The sequence below is a fragment of the Pelophylax lessonae genome (assembly GCF_965119305.1).
Source record: "Pelophylax lessonae genome assembly, chromosome: 3".
NCBI lineage: Eukaryota > Metazoa > Chordata > Amphibia > Anura > Ranidae > Pelophylax > Pelophylax lessonae.
Window position 1 is genome coordinate 423292128 of NC_138770.1, and position 19134 is coordinate 423311261.

At 41.1% G+C, this 19134-nt stretch overlaps 1 protein-coding gene across 1 annotated transcript in view; it reads left to right on the forward strand.

Annotated features, from left to right (window-relative positions):
- LOC309551050 (protein LEG1 homolog) overlaps positions 1 to 18649 on the forward strand; it is an 87196-nt gene extending 68547 nt beyond the window's left edge. Inside the window, exons 5-6 of the mRNA XM_082251491.1 lie at positions 1167 to 1405; positions 18434 to 18649. Of these exons, the coding sequence (XP_082107617.1) occupies positions 1167 to 1405; positions 18434 to 18594 (400 nt within the window). The 3' untranslated portion in view covers positions 18595 to 18649. The remainder of the gene's footprint in view (positions 1 to 1166; positions 1406 to 18433) is intronic.
- Positions 18650 to 19134: the final 485 nt, after the last annotated feature.

The window sequence follows — 19134 nt, forward strand, 5'->3', positions numbered from 1 at the left end:
GAAGGATCTTTATATTGGAATCTAAGGCCACTTCAGCCTGTAATAGGGGTTCAACATTCCTGCTATTTACACATGAATAAATTAATTATGCTTGCTGTAGTCTGATGTTTCTCTCTGTGTGCACCTACTTTGGTGATTCTCTAATAAATAAAGTTACAGTATAAACTTCAAATGGGTAAATGTTAGCAATAATGTGCAATGGAAATTGGCATCAATAATCTAAATATGTATGGTATAAATGATACAATTGATATTAGTTTACCAATAGATTACATCATGGGGGGGGGGTGTCTCTCATTTAGAAGCATGGAGCTCCTGTCTGAACTAAATTCCTGTTTACCCACAAATGGTGATTAAAGTATATAAATGAGGGTTAAAGATGGTGGCCGCCTTCACTGCACATGTTACTTTGTGTTTGAGCACTATTTTTTTTGTAATGCAAAATTACACTTATTTCACTCCTGACAAAGCCCTTTTATTGGTGAAACATGTTGAGTTATGGGGTTGAGGTGCTCACTTTCTGATGTGCTTTATATTATCAGGCAACACAGGGTAAAATTGAAAAATTGTATGGGAGGCACTCATTAGCATAACCAATTTTTAAAAATAACTAAGGGAATGCTTTATAGAAAACACATTTTGAATATCTCTACCACTTTTTTTTTTTTTTTTTACCCCCTGCATCCACCTGTTCATGATTTTCACTTTTTTGCCAACATACATTAAATTTAGTGTGTATGAGTAAAAAATATGTTTGAGGGCATAGTGGGTTCTGTGCGCAGAGACATTGACGTACACATCTCACATTGATTTATCAGTTTAATTGTATTGGCAACTGACCCAGTATAGAGCACCTATATTTTAATCATCCTAATCCTGACTATGTAAGTTATTTTTTATATAGGGTCTGTATGTAAAACAGTGTGCAGCTTAATAATGTGATATGTAAAGCTGCATATAGGAAATATAACATCATTATAAACCTGGAAGTCCTTTACCCTTTCACAGGTGTTCACAGAATTTCTACTTCTTGTAACCATGTGTCAAAGCAGAAATATCTCCAGTATTATTAACTGTTGTTAGTATTGCTATTTGTAAAATGTGAATGCTCATTATTTTGTAGTTGTCTGACATTTCTAAAGTTTAATATTTATATGTGCACTTAGGTTAAGCTACCTGTCAGTGCCTGAAGGAAACTTTGGTAAAGACTGGGCAACAACCGTTGAATTCTTAGCAGCCGTCAATTTCCCAACTGATTTCCAAAGCACAAATGATTTCCAGCCTTTCCTTCCACATAGAAAGCTGGTTGATGGTGATAAGGTCCCCAACGTTGCTGACTTCACTGAACAGCAAAACAGGGTTCTGTCCACATTACAGCTGATCAATAAAGTCAATACTTACACAGGTATGTTTAATTTTCAAATTTCATGTCTGACATACTTTCAGGTCACCCAAGATGAGAAATGCATAAATGAGCATCCTAGCAGTTAAGAGTCTGAAAGCTAGAGCAAAGAGTTTGACAGCAGGTGAGCATAAGAAGGTTGGTGTAGCACAGGAAAACGGGAATTGCTTAAATTGAAAAGTCACAGGCTGTAAGTGCTGTTAGCTGCATGAAAAAACAGGCAGGATGAGAAGTTCCATTAAAATATATTTTGTGAAAGAAAAGGTAAAAATAACTAATAGACATAAGGAGAGCCCTTATAAGACTATATTTAGTGGCAGAGCTACTACTTTGTACAATGTAAGACTGGGGTATATGGGGCCTGCTATAGGAAACAAGAGTAAAGGCCTACCTCCCAGGGTTAGCCTTGGCTTACTTTTAAGTAGGAGCGTGGAAAAAAATAAGCGTGGCTTAATTCTTTCACTGCCAGACATTTTTTTCCCATTTTTTACACACAAGCTAAAATGCACATTGTAGACTTCAAAATTTACCAAAAATACTTCCAAATGATTTTCTTTGTGAAAGCACAGAATCTACAGAATTAAAAGTGGTATTTATTTTTATTTTTTGCCAAAAAAATATCCCCCATGCCATTACACCACCAGCCTGAACTATGCATTCATGTTATTAATGCCAAATTTTGACCCTACCATCTGAATGTCGCAACTGAAATTGAATCTCATCAGACCAGGCAACGTTTTTCCAATCTTCTATTGTCAAATTTTGGTGAGCCTGTGTGAATTGTAGCATCAGTTTCCTGTTCTTAGCTGACAGGAGTGGCACCCGGTGTGGTCTTCTGGTGCTGTAGTCCATCTTGCTTCAAGGTTCGATGTGTTGTGTGTTCAGAGACGGCATTCTGCACATCTTTCTAGCATGTCAAACCAGTCCGCTCATTCTCTTCTGATCTCTGATATCAAGAAAGCATTTTCATCCACACAACAGCTGCTCACTGGATATTTCCTCTTTTTTGGACCACTCTGTAAACCCTAGAGATGATTGTGCGTGAAAATCCCAGTAGATAAGCAGTTTTTGAAATACTCAAACCAGCCTGTCTGGCACCAACAACTAGAGATGGGCCGAACGACCCCCTGTTCGGTTCACAGAAGAACTCCCGAACAGAGAAAAAATTCTAACCCGAACGATGATCTCCATTAAAGTTGAACAAAGCCCATTTTTAAGGCGTATATACAAGTAATTGGCCATAAAAGGGGTATGGGGTTTCAGGTACTGCCCTGGGGGACATGTATCAATGCACACACTTTTTTTCCAGAGCAGTGATTTTAATGTTGCTTAAAGTGCAACAATAAAAATGAAAAAGTCATTTAAATATAGTGCGGGGGGGGAAGGGGTCCCCTTAGTCTGTAAAGTGGTGCATCTGTACTGTGTATATAACATGCTGCAGCAAAAATTACATTTCTACAAAAAAAAAGGCAAATCAAATTTAAATTGACTCGTGGTTGCAATTGCCAGTCTGACTTTTAACATTTTTTGGGAAAAAAATGGCTTGGGACCCCCCAAAGTCCATACAAGACCCTTATCCAGGCATTTAGCCCGGAAGCCCAGGAAGGGGGGGCAGGCGTGTGCCCCCCGAACCATACCAGGCCACATGTCCTCAACATGGGGGGGTGCTTTGGGGCAGGGGTGCTCTGTCAGCCCAGCATGCACCGGTCCGTGATGTTACAAGGGGGCATGCCCAACAGATGATGTTGCTAGGTGGCCCCCCCTTACCTTTATAATAACTGTTGATGAGAGGAGGAGGCATTCAGCGGGTGGCCATCCTAGAAGGTGGAGCTTTTTTTGTATTTTTTTTTATTTTTCGGGTTGGTGGTGCAGCGGGCGGCGTAATTGACAATGGATTTACATAGAGGGTTACTGTTTCTTTATTATTTAATAAAGGATTTGTCAAAAACTTGTCTTTCATTTTTTTTTTTTTGTACATGTTTTGTTGAATGGGTAGGGGGGTACTATGTACACCATACCCTTTTACATGGGGGGGGCGGGATCTGGGGGCCGGTTTTCCAGATTCTAATATGTTGCCCGCCCACCGACCCCAACAACCACAGCCCAGGGTTGTCTGGAAGAGACCCTTGTCCCCATCAACAAGGGGATAAGGTACTTTGGGTGGGGGCCCTTGCCCCAAAGCACCCGCCCATGTTGAGGGCATGTAGTATGGTTCAGGAGGGGGACACTTGCTCTTCTTCCCCACTTTACTGACCTGCTGGGCTGCATGCCCAGATAAGGGTCTGGTATGGATTTTTTTCTTAACTGGCACTTTTTTTTTTTTTTTATTCAGCTGTCAGAGGGGAAGCCCATTAACAGCTGATGAGTTTTTAGTTGTTAAGGAATCCGGGGCAGGCTCCTCCCCCCTCCTTAACAACCAGCGTACACTGCGCCCTGATTGGGCAGAGCTTTGAAGTGTGCAGTGCATTGCAGGATGTTTTGCGGGGCGAACACGGGTGCAAATTCGAGTGTTTGGTGAATGGTGGAACAGGCAAATGTTTGGCCCGAACTCATGCTCGGGCGGAACCATTCGCCCAACACTACCAAAAACCATGCCACATTCAAAGTCACTTAAATCCTCTTTCTTCCCCATTCTGATGCTCAGTTGGAACAGTTTCAGTTTGAACTCAAATGCATTCAGTTGCTGCCCTGTGATTGGCTGATCAGCAATTTGTGTTACCAAGCAATTGAACAGGTGTACCCAATAAAGTAGCCGGTGAGTGTATACATATACAGTATCTCACAAAAGTGAGTACACCCCCCACATTTTTGTAAATATTTTATTATACCTTTTCATGTGACACTGAAGAAATGACACTTTGCTACAATGTAAAGTAGTGAGTGTACAGCTAGTATAACAGTGTAAAATTGCTGTCCCCTCAAAATAACTCAACACACAGCAATTAAAGTCTAAGCTGCTGGCAACAAAAGTGAGTACACCCCTAAGTTAAAATGTCCAAATTGGGCCCAATTAGTAATTTTCCCTCCCCGATGTCATGTGACTCGTTAGTGTTACAGGGTTTCAGGTGTGAATGGCGAGCAGGTGCATTAAATTTGATGTTATCACTCTCTCATACTGGTCACTGGAAGTTCAACATGGCACTTCATGGCAAAGAACTCTCTGAGGATCTGAAAAAAATAGAGTTGTTGCTCTACATAAAGATGGCCTAGGCTATAAGAATATTGCCAAGACCCTGAAACTGAGATGCAGCACGGTGGCCAAGACAATACAGTGGTTTAACAGGACAGGTTCCAATCAGAACAGGCCTCGCCATGGTCGACCAAACAAGTTGAGTGCACATGCTCAGCGTCATATCCAGAGGAAATAGACGTATGAGTGCTGCAAGCATTGCTGCAGAGGTTGAAGGGGGGGGGTCAGCCTTTCAGTGCTCAGACCATACGCTACACACTCTCTCAAATTGGTCTGCCTGGTTGTCATCCCAGAAGCCAGAAGTTGACAGAAGCCTCTTCTAAAGATGAGGCACAAGTAAGCACACAAACAGTTTGCTGAAGACAAGCAGACTAAGGACAGGGATTACTGGAACCATGTCCTGTGGTCTGATGAGACCAAGATAAACTTATTTGGTTCAGATGGTGTCAAGTGTGTGCGGCGGCAAGCAGGTGAGGAGTACAAAGACAAGTGTGTCTTGCCTACAGTCAAGCATGGTGGTGGGAGTGTCATGGTCTGGGGCTGCATGAGTGCTGCTGACACTGAGGAGCTACAGTTCATTGAGGGAACCATGAATGCCAACATGTACTCTGCCATACAGAAGCAGAGCATGATCCCCTCCCTTCGGAGACTGGGCCGCAGGGCAGTATTCCAACATGATAACGACCCTAAACACACCTCCAAGACGACCACTGCCTTGCTAAAGAAGCTGAGGGTAAAGGTAATCGACTGGCCAAGCATGTCCCCAGACCTAAACCCTATTGAGCATCTGTGGGGCGTCCTCGCATTTTCCAGTGGTTGGGCTTGGCCCCTTAATGACAGTGAAGGGAACTCTTAAGGCGTCAGCATACCAAGACATTTTGGACAATTTCATGCTCCCAACTTTGTGGGGACAGTTTGGGGTTGGCATCTTCCTGTTCCAGCATAACTGTGCACCAGTGCACAAAGCAAGGTCCATAAAGACATGGATGTGCGAGTTTGGGATGGAGGAACTTGACTGGCCGGCACAGAGTCCTGATGCTCAACCTGATAGAACACCTTTGGGATGAAATAGAGTGGAGACTGTGAGCCAGGGCAACTCGTCCAATATCAGTGCCTGACCTCACAAATGCGCTTCTGGAAGAATGGTCAAACATTCCCATAGACACACTCCTAAAACTTGTGGACAGCCTTCCCAGAAAAGTTGAAGCTGTTATAGCTGCAAAGTGTGGGCCAACTCAATATTAAACCCTACGGAGTAAGACTGGGATGCCAATAAAGTTCATGTGCGTGTAAAGGCAGGTGTCCCAATACTTTTGACAATATAGTGTGCGTATATATATATATATTGTGGGATTGATTAGCTTGGTGGCGGGTGTGGATGAGCCCTTGGGGGGTTCGTTACACAGGGAGATAGCCGAGAAGTGGTTGCAAACAACAGTTTGGTTTATTCATGCAATTTACTTCACACAAGTGCAAGCCTCAAAAACATCAAAATAAAAATAAAACACAAAATAAATCCTTGCCACTGTGTACTCTGCCATACAGAAGCAGAGCATGATCCCCTCCCTTTGGAGACTGGGCCGTAGGGCTTCTCACATACAGGAACCTACCTACGGAGTCTGTCTCCAACCTACTGTTGGGCAAACTTTGCTGATCCTACAGCAGACACTCAATAGTCCATGTTTTTTCTTCACACAACAAATGTCCATTGATCATGTCCCTTTTCCTCTTCACATTGAACATGTCCCTTTGCTTGTCTCTTCACATAGCAAACAGTTCATTTATTTCTTCCACATGGAAATAGTTCATTTTCTCACCTTGAGAAGTCTTCACACTTTTTACCCTCCTCAGCGCACATCGCTCCAGGAGGTCTTCTCCCATGCTCACACAGCGTCGGGAGGCACACATCTGACTGTCCTCCTCTCCCCAGCACACACAGCGTCAGGAGGCAGCAATCCATAGACTTCCTTTGGACAAATTATAGAGGCCTTAACTTCCTCATTCCGAACAGCTGAATGGTTTTCAACTTCTTTACACCTTCCTGCTGCCTTTGCAGCCGACACCCTATAGTAATTGGTGAATTTTCTAAACCAGGTGGAAATGTATCTCCTGCCTGTGACTACATCCACAGATTTACCTGACTTCCTGTCACAATATATATTTACCTCATGGTACAGGTTTTCAATATGTTAGGAGTGTAGAAAAGAACAATCAGGGGAACACCACACTTTACTCCAAAAACAATAGAGTAGTGGTGTGAGAATGCAATGGTAGTTCAGAAATGTAAATAATTTGTAACATAGCACCAAAGGGAGATCATTCTGTGAATGAAGACACACTTAAGCTAGCCATAGATGCATCGAATTTAGGCTGGTTCAGCAAGGACCAGTCGAATTTTGATCCACCTATTGGCATTTCCGCTCAACAGAAGTTGATACAGTAACAAAATGTTGGAAAATTTTCAATTGATCATTGCCAATTGGCTACAGCACTGATTAGTGCATTCTGACAGCAGAGTACAATAGCACAGCGAAGAGGATTCCTCCATTCACCTCGTTTGTGTGGATGGGGAAATCCATTCTTTTTTTTTTTTTTTTTGATCAGCCCGTTGGCTGATTGAATAAAAAATGATCCATCTGTGGCAAGCGTAAGAATTTTTTTTATTGTTTCACAAATTCTTTGCGTGTCTTTATTGATCTCCCTCAGGTGCATGTTATAGCCTGTAAAGAAAGATATAAAACAACAAAATATAATACCAAATAAGACGAAATTGAAAATCATACTGTATGACCAATTTTGGGGCAAAAATGTAACTCTTTTGCAAAATGTATTTTTTAATTGAATTGACCTCTGTGTCATGTTAATAACTAACATATATATCTAGTCCCACATAAAATAAAGTCCCAGCTTTTCTACTACATGTTCAATTTGTTCACAGCAAATTTGAGGCTCACCAGAGTATGTTGACCACTTAATTATAAGTAGAAAAGAACAACACTAGGTAGGGGAATCTATAGGCACCAATAAGCATAACAAATATACATAAAAAGTACAAAATAGCAGGGGCACAGAGAAACACAGGGGGATTACTTGAGAATAACAAAAGGTAGATCTCCAACTATCCAGGATTTTCTATATCAACAGTTGATTGTTACTGTGCTGTGCAGTTTGCAAATTATGAAGTTCTTCTTTTAGAACCTACTACTGTTTCTATCCAGTAGAAACTCCCTGAAGAAGACTCTACGAGTTGAAACGCATAGGGGTTATCACTAGGCTTTACTGCCCCTGTGAAAAATGAGGAGCTTTATATGTCAGGATCTTTCTACACATTGAATATGCTATTTTTTTATTCCCTCTTGGTTTTTTAACCTATGTTTAAATAAAGAATTTTGTACTTTTTACATACATTTGTTACGATCATTGGTGCCTAGAATGTCCCCTCCCTAGTGTTGTTCTTTTAGATTTTGATATCAGGGATTGACACCTATACCTGTGAGCCCTGTTAGGCATAAGTGATACATTTTGCTTAATTATAAGTAGGTCAAGAGCGCCTTTTTTCCCAAAAGGGCAATTATACCCAATATGATATACACATTTTCCTTGCGGCCCCAAACGGATCCTATACTGGTTTTATCATTTTAAAATTTTCCTAATGTATTTCCTAGGGTCTTCATCGCCATCTAGTGGCCAAATTGAGGTATTTTCCAGAAATACCTTAATCAGTAAAATACTGTATTGTTGCCACTAGATGGCATTGATGATCCTAGGGAATAAATGTACAAGGCAAATTGTGGTGAAAATTTGTAATAGCTGTGCGAATTGTTAATATGTTTGCACAGCAATTTGTTTATTTTTTTTTATATAAATAGCCCCCTCAGTGTGTGTGTGTTTTCCCTATAATCGAATTCTCAGGCAAAAAGTGAAATATTTACGTATTACTGTACATTTTGTTCAGCCAGGCTTGTTTTCCAGACCCTCCTTTCAGAGAAAACAACCATATTTGAGACTACATCACAGTTAAGCAATACAACCTTGTGCTCTTCCCTCTTGTAAATGTGATTCTATCCCACCTTCTGATTGATAGTAATGTATAAAACAATAGAGCTTTTCTTGAATAAAAAGTGCTACCTCTCCCAATCTTTGTTGTGCAGGGAATTGAAAAGAAGCTGATATACAGTCAGTTTCAGCCACTTATGCAAGTTGTAAATGAAAATCATTCAGTGATTTTAATGGATTACATAAGTGATTAAATGTTTTCTGTGGTTCCCTGAAGCTCAGGGTTAAAGTTGAAATGTTTTAGCATATAACATATTGATTCTTTATTAGCACCAATAACCTTTCTTTCTGTTTCGCACATCCTGTGGTTTAGTTGTCATGTGAGCCTGACCACATTTCCTTTGTTTTTCATGATAATAGATGCTTGACATCAGAAATTATATTCAACGATATTTATTGTAAACTGTGAAGAATTTGGATTTCATTTTTTTTAATCAGTTTGTACATATTGAATTAAAAAACAATAACATTTAAATAAAAAAAAAAAAAAAAGAAATTATATTCAACGTGCAGCAGAACTTCAATTAAATTCAGCCGTCACACATAATTTTAGGCAGGATTTACGATTTACATGTTTTGTGACAATAACGTATGCCAAGCTTTATATACTCTGATGGGTAATTGAATGCTGTGTTTCCAGACCTAATGTTACAAGATGAATTATTAAATGTTTTCACTTTGACTGTAATGTTCAGAATTGATTTAATCAAATATGCTTTGTACAAACTTGAAAGTAATACCAAAGTTATTCTTGGAATATTGCCATACAATTCCCATTTCTCATTTCCCCATCATATTCATTGGTTACGCAAAAAAAAAAAAAAAAAATCATGCTTATTTTACCATATATAAGGCAACAAGCAAAATGTAAAGCATAGCAACCAAAAACAACCATTCAGAGATGATTTTTCAGTGACCTGGCATCAGTAAAGTGGAATTTTAATGACTGATATGAGTATTTGCATTTAAGCTTTCCTTTATTTTCATAACTTTATTGAATAAAGCCAACAGTGTACACTACATATAGTATGTTGACATACATACTATATGTAGTGTACACTGTTGGCTTTATAATGTAGTATAATGTAGTTGCCTAGATCAAACTATAGGCTATTGTCAGTTATTAGACAGTTTGTAGAATGACTTTGTGTGAATACTGGACTGAGAGTAAATTCTGATGTAGTCAACATTTTTTTTATGCATGCTGTTCACTTTGTTCCCCCATTTATGATGGAGGGTAACACAAATCTTAATGCCTGAACTCAGTTTTACAACTTTGACATGTCTTAGCAAAACTAAGCGCCCTTGGAACGTGGGCAGAAATGCAGAAATGTGCCTTCCTGCCCGCATTCTCGTTAATGCATGAAAGACATGGTAAAATACTTTACCGTGCTTGCGGTGCCATTACTTCTTGATGGCCCCCCAAACATTAGTAGCAGTCCTGTGTTTTGTCGCAAAAAGGCGACAGATAGAACAGTGGCCCGCCAAAACGACAGATTGAAGCGGGGTGTTATATACCTTATTCCACATATCCTGCGCTTCTCTAGAGACTTTTGTCACAGGGTCATTTAAAAAATGACAGGCAGAGGAAGAGGAAGGCCCTTCCGCAGGCGTGGTAGGGGTAGGGCAGGAGCACCAGGCCGGAGAGAAAGTGGGAAGTTGCAGAAGGTGCGTTCGATTACGTCAAAGGATGCACTAAACTTGGTTAAGTGGCTCACTCAGCCTTCCTCTTCTGCACCCTCCTCATCCTCTCTATCTGCACCCTCTTCACTCTCTGCTGTGTGCACCCCACAAAGACACCAACACCACCACCATATACCCTCCGCTTGAGTCACAGGAATTTTTTTCCGATCCGTCACAAGACATTTACGATGAGCAGCCATTCTTGGCATCAGATCAGGAAGAGGAGGTAACAACAGCCGCCACTGAGCAGTCTGACGACAGTACCCAGATCAGCCCAAGGAGGTTGGTCCCCGCTGTTGCTGCCTACTCTGAGATCTCTAATGTTAGTGGTGGGGAAGGTGATGTCGATGATGCAGAAGCAAAATTTCTGCAGTACCCAAATACACTATTATGAAAGTATATTGTTATATAACACCCTGCTTCAATCTTCAGTTATAATACTTTTTTCTAATTGTGTTTGTCACTCTTTGTAGTTGTAGTATAGCTGCAGAACCACTCACCAGTAACAAAGCTGCAGAATACAAATCCACTAGAATATGCTTTCTATATTCATCCAGCATTGCGACTTCCTCATCTTCCTGCTCCTGCTCCTCGCCGGCTTGATCAATGACACAACGCAATGCATGCTCCAGAAAGAAGGCGTAAGGTACGATGTCACTTATGGGGCCCTGACTGCGACTGACCAGTTTTGTGATCTCATCAAATGGCCGCAGAAGTCTGCATGCATCGCGCATGAGCAGCCACTGGCGCGGTGAAGAAAACCCAAGGTTCCAAGAACCTGTCCTGCCGCAGAGTTCTTACAGGTAGTCGTTAACTGCACATTTCTGCTGGAGCAGCCTATCAAGCATATACAGTTGAGTTCCATCGCATTGGGCAGTCACAAATAGGACGTCTGACGGGCAGGTTGTGTCGCCGCTGAATGTCAGCAAGGTGAGCCTTGGCTGTGTAAGATCTTCTGAAATGGGCCTAGATTTTCCTGGCCTGCCGCAAGATGTCCTGGACCCCAGGGTATTTGACAATGAATCGCTGCACGACCAAGTTCAGGACGTGAGCCATGCATGGCACCTGTGTAATTTTGCCCTGTTTCAGCGCGCTCAGCAGATTGGCACCGTTGTCGCACACCTCTTTACCAACTGTCAAATTGAGCAGTGTTAGCACCTGATCTGCCTGTGATCGCAAAGATGAAAAGAGTGCAGGACCAGTGTGGCTCTTGGCTTCCAGGCACAACAGACGCAGCACAGCATGGCAACGTCTCACCTGGCATGTCGAATAGGTTCCGGGGATCTTGGGCAGCGCAGTGAAAGAGACGATAGCAGCAGAAAAGAAGGAGTCAGCCGAGGAGGAGAGGGAGGATGGAGTAGGAGGAGGAGAAGAAGAGGCAGGCCTGCATGCAATCCGTGGTGGTAAAACCAAATCTACATGGGTGCCATGGGTTACATGCTTGACAGCCGTCAGAAATTTCACCCAGTGGGCAGTAAAAGTTATATAACTTCCCTGCCCGGGTTTGCTAGACCACGTGTCTGTGGTCAGATGTATCTTGGCACCAAACCTTTGTGCCAGAGATACATTCCCTTGCCACTGAACATGGCCATATAGCTCTGGGATGCTCTTCTGTGAGAAATATTTCCTTCCTGGGACCTTCCATAGTGGTGTTTCAAAGGCCTCAGAGTCCACCAGTTTATATGGCAGTAGTTGGCAGGCTATCAGTTCTGACAGGCCAGCGGTCAACCGTTGGGCAAGGGGGTTAATACGGCGTCATCATTTTTTTACGCTCGAACATTTGGGCCATGGAAGCCTGCCTTTTTCTAGAAAAACGTGAGGACGGCACGATGGAAGGTGGAGTGGAGGACAATTGTGAGGAGAGAGGAGAAGGAGAAGAGGCTGGACGGTCAGAGCCTTGAGTGTGGCTTTGTGGGTTCTGACGGCGTTGCTCCCACTGGGCTCGGTGATGGGAGTCCAGGTGCCTTCTTAGGCCCCTTTCACAGGCGGGCCGTTCAGATCTGCCTGTCCGTTTTTTTCGCGGATCTGAATGGTCCCCCCATGCATGTCTATGGGGCTTCGGATGTCAGCAGAGACATGTCCGCTGGCGCTGACATCTGATCCGATCTGATCCGTCAAATCTGGACGGATGGAAATCCTATTTTCCATCCATCCAGCAGATTGTCCCTAGGTTAGTTTTGGGCTTACCGCGACTTATGCATTAACTGCAAAGTCTCCAGCATCAGGGAACGCATAGACCGACAGGTGTCCGACTACATCAGGTTAACGGCTGATGTGGATGCTCTGAGAAGTGATGAACCCCTGGACTACTGGGTGGGCAGGCTTGAGCTCTGGCCAGAGCTTGCACAATTTGCAATGGAACTGTTGGCTTGCCCCTCGTCCAGTGTTCTGTCCGAAAGGACGTTCAGCGCAGCAGGGGGGATTGTGACCGATAAGCTCACTCGCCTAGCTCACGACAGTGTTGACTACCTCACATTTATAAAAATTAATGAGGCATGGATCTCGGAGGAATTCAACACATGTGACCAGTAGACCATGTTTGATTCAAATTTCTCATGAGAGGCCACAAATATCCACCACCACCTATAACAATTCATGGTCCCTGTAAATACAGCGGCATAAAAGGCCTTTTATGTCCTTTTAATGCCTAATTGCTACAGTCTCTCCCTGCTCCACACAGCAATCTCTCCCTACACTGACAAAAGACTTTTGTGGACCTATTAGCTAGCGATTTGTGTCACTAACACTCTGTCCCTGCTCCACACAGCAATCTCCAGCCACAGAATACAAAGTTCTTTGCTGTCAGGTGACGCCTGTTGGCTAATTTTTGGGGTCTGTACTGGCCGACTTACTTCTGTATCCTGTGTATACCTAATGTACCTCCAGCCACAGAATACAAAGTTCTTTGCTGTCAGGTGAACACCTGTTGGCTAATTTTTGGTGCCTATACTGGCCGACACTTACTTCTTTATCTTGTGAATGCCTAATTTTTCAGACTGGAAGTGAAAATCAATGGGTCTGTAAATGTTCCGCTAAATTGTGGAACGGATGCAGACCCATTTTACAGATGTGTGAATGGACCCTATATTTATTTGACATGTATTTACCGTCTGCTGTCAATTCTGGCTGATTTAGAAAAAAAAAATATATATTTTTTTTGCTGAAAAAAAAAATAAACATTTTTTATGGAAACTTTTCCAGTAGCAATACTTCTGATATGTCAGTGTCCATGTTGTGGAACTATGTGTGCACAGCTAGTAAGTATTTTGTGACTGCAAATATGACCTGGAGGTTTTTCATGTTCGTCTGACATCAAAAGGAATGGGGCCCGCCGCGAACCTGCGGTTCGCGAACATTTGAGCAAGTTTGCACAAACCGTTCGCGAACCGTCCTGGCAGATGTTCGTCCATCACTAATCCTTAGTGCTTGCTGTCCCATATGTGGCTACTGCTCCCAGTACCACCTCTCCAGGCCCTGCCAGCCCTCCTGGCTGCAGCTTCCCCTTTCCACTGCCCGTGCCACCACAGTCCTCCTGACTGGCTCTGCACCCTTCCCAGACTACTCCATGCCCAGTCCTTTCAGGCATGCCTTCCAGTCCTCCTTTGTGTCACTCGCCAGCCCTCTTGGCTGTTACTTGTTCTTCCTGGAGACTTGCCCGGTAGTGTTCCCCCGCTGTCCTCTACTTCCCCCTGTGCCTCCTGTCCAGGACACCACCGTGTGTTTTGAGGGTCCTGTCCACACTCAAGCCCAGGGTATGCCTCCCCCCCCCCAAAGAATGGGAAGCTCTCTCAAAGGCCAATGACAGCCTAACACTCCATCTCCCTCTTCCACCCGAACACAACTCGTCCCCAGCTGGGCTGACCCTGAGTATTTGAGGGGCCTGCCTCCTGCCAATCCAAGTTGGGGATTGGTCAGGGTCCTCAGAATACTCCAGGCAACTCCACCTTACCTCCCTTCCCATTCTTCTAGAAGGTACCAGAACATTTTGAGAAGTAGGAGGGAGGTCTCAGTGATGCTACCTGTGAATCATCCAGCTCTCCATGTATTTCTGCCCAACACAGGACAAAAAAGCATAGACACGCTTGACTGCCAGCCAAGCCTGCAAAAATGTACCTACTCTTAAACACCAAAAACCTATCTACAATTCTAGCACTAGAGAGGGTGCTACATAGGCTTATTTGGATTTCTTTTGCCAAAAATAGATATACAGCAGAATATATATTGGCCTAGATTTATGAAGAAATTTGATTTATTGCAATTTTTTTCTTGGATAGGTTTTATAGCAGCAACAAAAAAAAAATATTGTTTTATTTTCAAAATTGTCATTATTTTTTTTTGTTTATAGCACAAAAAATAAAGATGCAGTGGTGATCAAATACCACCAAAAGATAGCTCTTTTTTTTTTGTGGGGAAAAATGGCATAAGTTTTATTTGGGTACAGCGTTGCATGACTGAGCAATTGTCAGTTAAAGTAACAGTGGCATATTGCAAAAAATGGCCTAGACATGAAGAGGAGTAAATCTTCTGAAGGTCAAGTGGTTAAACTCTGCTGGCTGCTACAAGAATGCTGATTGCGCATTCTTCGCAAAGTGCAACTTCATGATATTTACTAAGCTCTGGGGCAAATTCCTTTTTCAAAATGAACAGCCTGTTAGTCTTTAGTAAGTTAACCCCTATAAGTATCCTCATACACCCAAGGATGACAATTTTAGGTCTAAAAAATGGTTCTAATGTATTGCCTATTTATAGTTTTTAGTGATGTTGTTTTTAGCTTAGGATAACTAGGTAAGGAGTATAGATAAGCCAGGCTAATCTGCTAGCAATAGTTTTTCTTGCTGCTGAAACTGTCAGCTGCTGCTAAAGTAAATGTCTCCTAAATGGTGCACGTTTAGGAGATATGTACTGTACCTATAGGTAAGCCTCATTAAAGGCTTACCTATAGGTAAAAATCAACCCAATGAGTTTACCGCTTTTAAGGTTTCAGCTGGAGTTGGACTTTAACATTTTCTCAGTGTATTAGATAAGCTGTAAACTCACTGCTCTGTATATTAACAGTGTAGAGAATGTGGCAAAAATAAATGCGTGCTAGGCGTTTAGAATGAAGAACAACTAATAAGTGTGTTTTATAAACCAAAATTAAGCAGCTCTAGCATTAGTGCACATCATGTGAAATGAATATTGAAAATTCATAAGAGCAATCTTAATGTGAAAAAATATTGTGAATAAAAACAAAAAGTGTTGAAGATTATTCAAGGTGCTCCAAAGTGATAGGTGACCCCTCTCGGCTCCCCACTCACCAAATTGCCAGAATTTTTGAGCCTTGGATATATATTGCACATAAGCCCTCTTTGCCAGGATCTCAAAGATGTTTCTCCATATAGCCTTGGATAAGGGTAGGTAAAAAGTCCGACCCTGTATCCACCATTTAAAATATAGAAAGGCCGTACATATTTTAAATGGTGGATACGGAGGCTGACTTTTTACCTACCCTTATCCAAGGCTATATGGAGAAACATCTTTGAAATTCTGGCAATTTGGTGAGTGGGGAACCGAGAGGGGTCACCTATCACTTTGGAGCACCTTGAATAATCTTCAGCACCTGAGCACTTTATTTGGATCACAATTAAGGACTTTTTGTTTTTATTCACAATATTTTTTCACATTTAAGATTGCTCTTATGAATTTTCAATATTCATTTCACATGATGTGCACTAATGCTAGCGCTGCTTAATTTTGGTTTATAATACTATTCTAAGACTTGCTTAGTGTTGCAGCTGCTGCATATAATATAATTATGCACTTTGTATATGTATTTTTATATATAATTTTTTATATATATATATCCTTTATATACTTATTGATTCACATATTCTAGCTGATCTACCAGCGCTGGTATTAATTTAGTTTTTTCACAATAAGTGTGTTTACCCTAAATTTTTTAAAAACAAAATGTTGGGTACCATTTTTTTTCACAACATACGAATACTATTGCAGCAAGACGGTAAACATTGGATTCACACTGTTTCATGTATGCTGTGGTGGGCATGCTTAAGTGCAAGTATAGGGTTGAATGGATGAACAGGGTTTTGACATGAAATACATTTTCATAAAACAAAATAAATGAGTGTAGCTGTATGACAACAGATAGATATGAATAGGCCCTTACAGTGTAATAACCATAACAAAATTTGTACCTAAAACAACAGGCTGACAAAATAGTAATATTACTTTTACCAAACAGATTGACCAATATACACCATGAAGAATGGTGCTCAAGATCATTTGGTTGTTTATAACCAGGTACAATCTACCCTCACTTGTCACTTATGGCTCCTGAAGGTTGTGTCGGTGTCTTTATCTGCCCCCCAGGACCTAACATTGAAATGTGTGTTCAGTGTTTTAATTTCTGATAACCATACAAAGAATCCAACAGTCTCACTGGCATGTAGCATACTCCCTGGGAGCTGATGTTTGTGTAGTGTTCTGTACAGAGAAAGGTCTTCACTTTGGTGACATTTGCTGCTCATTAAAGGAAACGTGAATATTTTTGCTCATTTGGATTCAGAAAGATCATCAGCATAAAGGTTTGAAAGGTGCCTAAAATTAGGGCACTTTAATTATTAACTTAGTGCCAGCCTTTCAAAAATTTCCTGGAAGAGCTTATATGTGCCACAAAACCTTGACACTTCTGAAATGGTAGCATTCTAAAAAGACTGAATGCAAATATATAGTAATTTAAGCCCGCCATATACAAAACAGTTTTTGTAAAAGTTTGATAATGGGTACAGATATGTGGATTTGTGTATTTATGACACACTGGGGTCGATTTACTAAAACTGGAGAGTGTAAAATCTGGTGCAACTGTGCATGGTAGCCAATCACAAGAAGAGGAACAGTGCACTTGTTCATAGACAAACCCTATATGTGTTCATAAAAGGTGTGAAAAGTTTGTGGGATTGGAGTCCTGTATGGATAGAGATGAGAAGCCTTTGATTATTTCTTCACTGTATGACGAATGTGCACAGAATCACTTTGCTTCTGCCGATGCGAGAGTCAGAAGTGATTCACCAATATTGGAAGTGAGGATCCTGAATACCTGCAGAGATTGATCATTGGATTTATCTGGTGATCCAGGGAGGGAGACTACTGCAGTGGAAGGGATCAGTCCCTTGAGCTCTCTGGTGATTAGGCATGTTTTGACCAAGTGGACTTTCCGTAAGGTGAGCAGTGATTTCACCTGCTGGTAGTGGTTCATTTCTATCTTCACAACTCTCTCAAGGATTGTTATATCTAACTGGATGAATAATCATATACAACAATATATTTGTGGTTTGATTCTATGCATGTAAACGTTTTGGCATATTTTTTTGGACTGTTCCTTTTTTTCAATGTTTTCATATTTTATATATCAATTTTTTATATATCCTTTTTTATGTATTACTTTGATTGTACGGTTACACTTATTTTTATTTGAATGTTTCTTCATATTATTGGTGCATTGTACTATTGAGTTTTTATGTGGATTTATTTTATGAACACATATAGGGTTTGTCTATGAACACAAGCGCAATGTCCTTCTTGGTGTATATTGCTGTATTAAAGTGTTAGAGGTCACTATTACAATATTTGCTGCTGTTCTATTTTTTCACATTTTTTTTTTTGCTTCTTTGATCATTAGCACTGAGATCTAAATCACTTTTTCTATTTTCTGCACATAGCAGAACATAAGTATTCACACATCTAATAGTAGCCAATCAGCTTCTAACTTCAGCTTGTTCATATAAGCTTTGACAAAAAAAGCTGGAAGCTGATTGGTTTCTTTTTTTTTTTTTTGCATTGGCCAGGAATCGAACCCGGAGCGCCCCCAGAGGTAGCCGAGTTAGCTACCACAGCACTAGCGTACCAATGCGAAGCTGATTGGTTTCTATGCAGAGTTGCACCAGATTTCGCACTCTCTAATTTTAGTAAATTAACCCCTCAGTCAGTATGCTGTATCACTTTTCTTTGTATAATACATTTAATTAAAAAAAATCAACTTTGCATAACAACTAAGACTGCATTTGGCTCAACAACAACCTCTTGTTTAATTTTGTCTTTTTAAGGTGGGTTTCTTTTAAAGTTATGGAAAAAAGCCATGTGTTCATATGAAGCAAGAGCTGAAGGTCGAAATCTTCTTCAAACACTGGTCAATGACCCACACCTGGTACCACAGACTGTGATCAAAATGATAATAAAGATAATAACAAATCCTACATGTAAATGAAAGAAGAAAAGGCACAGCCAATGCACCCATCATGTTTAGCTCTATTTTACATTCAAAGAAATTGTTTAATAAGGAAATGGTGTTAGACCTCATTTTCCAATTAGTAACTCTTGTTTGACTTATCCCCTCCTTGTTAACAAACGTCTTGCTGAAAATACATTTGAGGGCTCCCTTAATTAGTTTTCTAGTGACTGTACAGAGGAAAAAAGCCAAGTAATAACTGGACTCCTCTTGCATTCTTTAGTGATGACTGGCAGACATTGAAGACATAAAATGAAAGATCCAAACAGTTTTAGGCAAATACTGTGCCATAATCACTTAATGCTATTTCCCTCTCTAAATTATTGAACTGTTTTGTGTTAAAAACAAATAGAAGCAAATAATGCTTTCATTATGCCACCTCAGTGAACTGTGATGATGAGACCACAGCTAATCTCATAGATTGTACACATTAAAAGACAATAATAATTTTCACTACTTTTCTTTGCTTCTGGATAAGGTAGAGTTGAGAATTAACTTAAGGCACCAGTCAATTGCTCA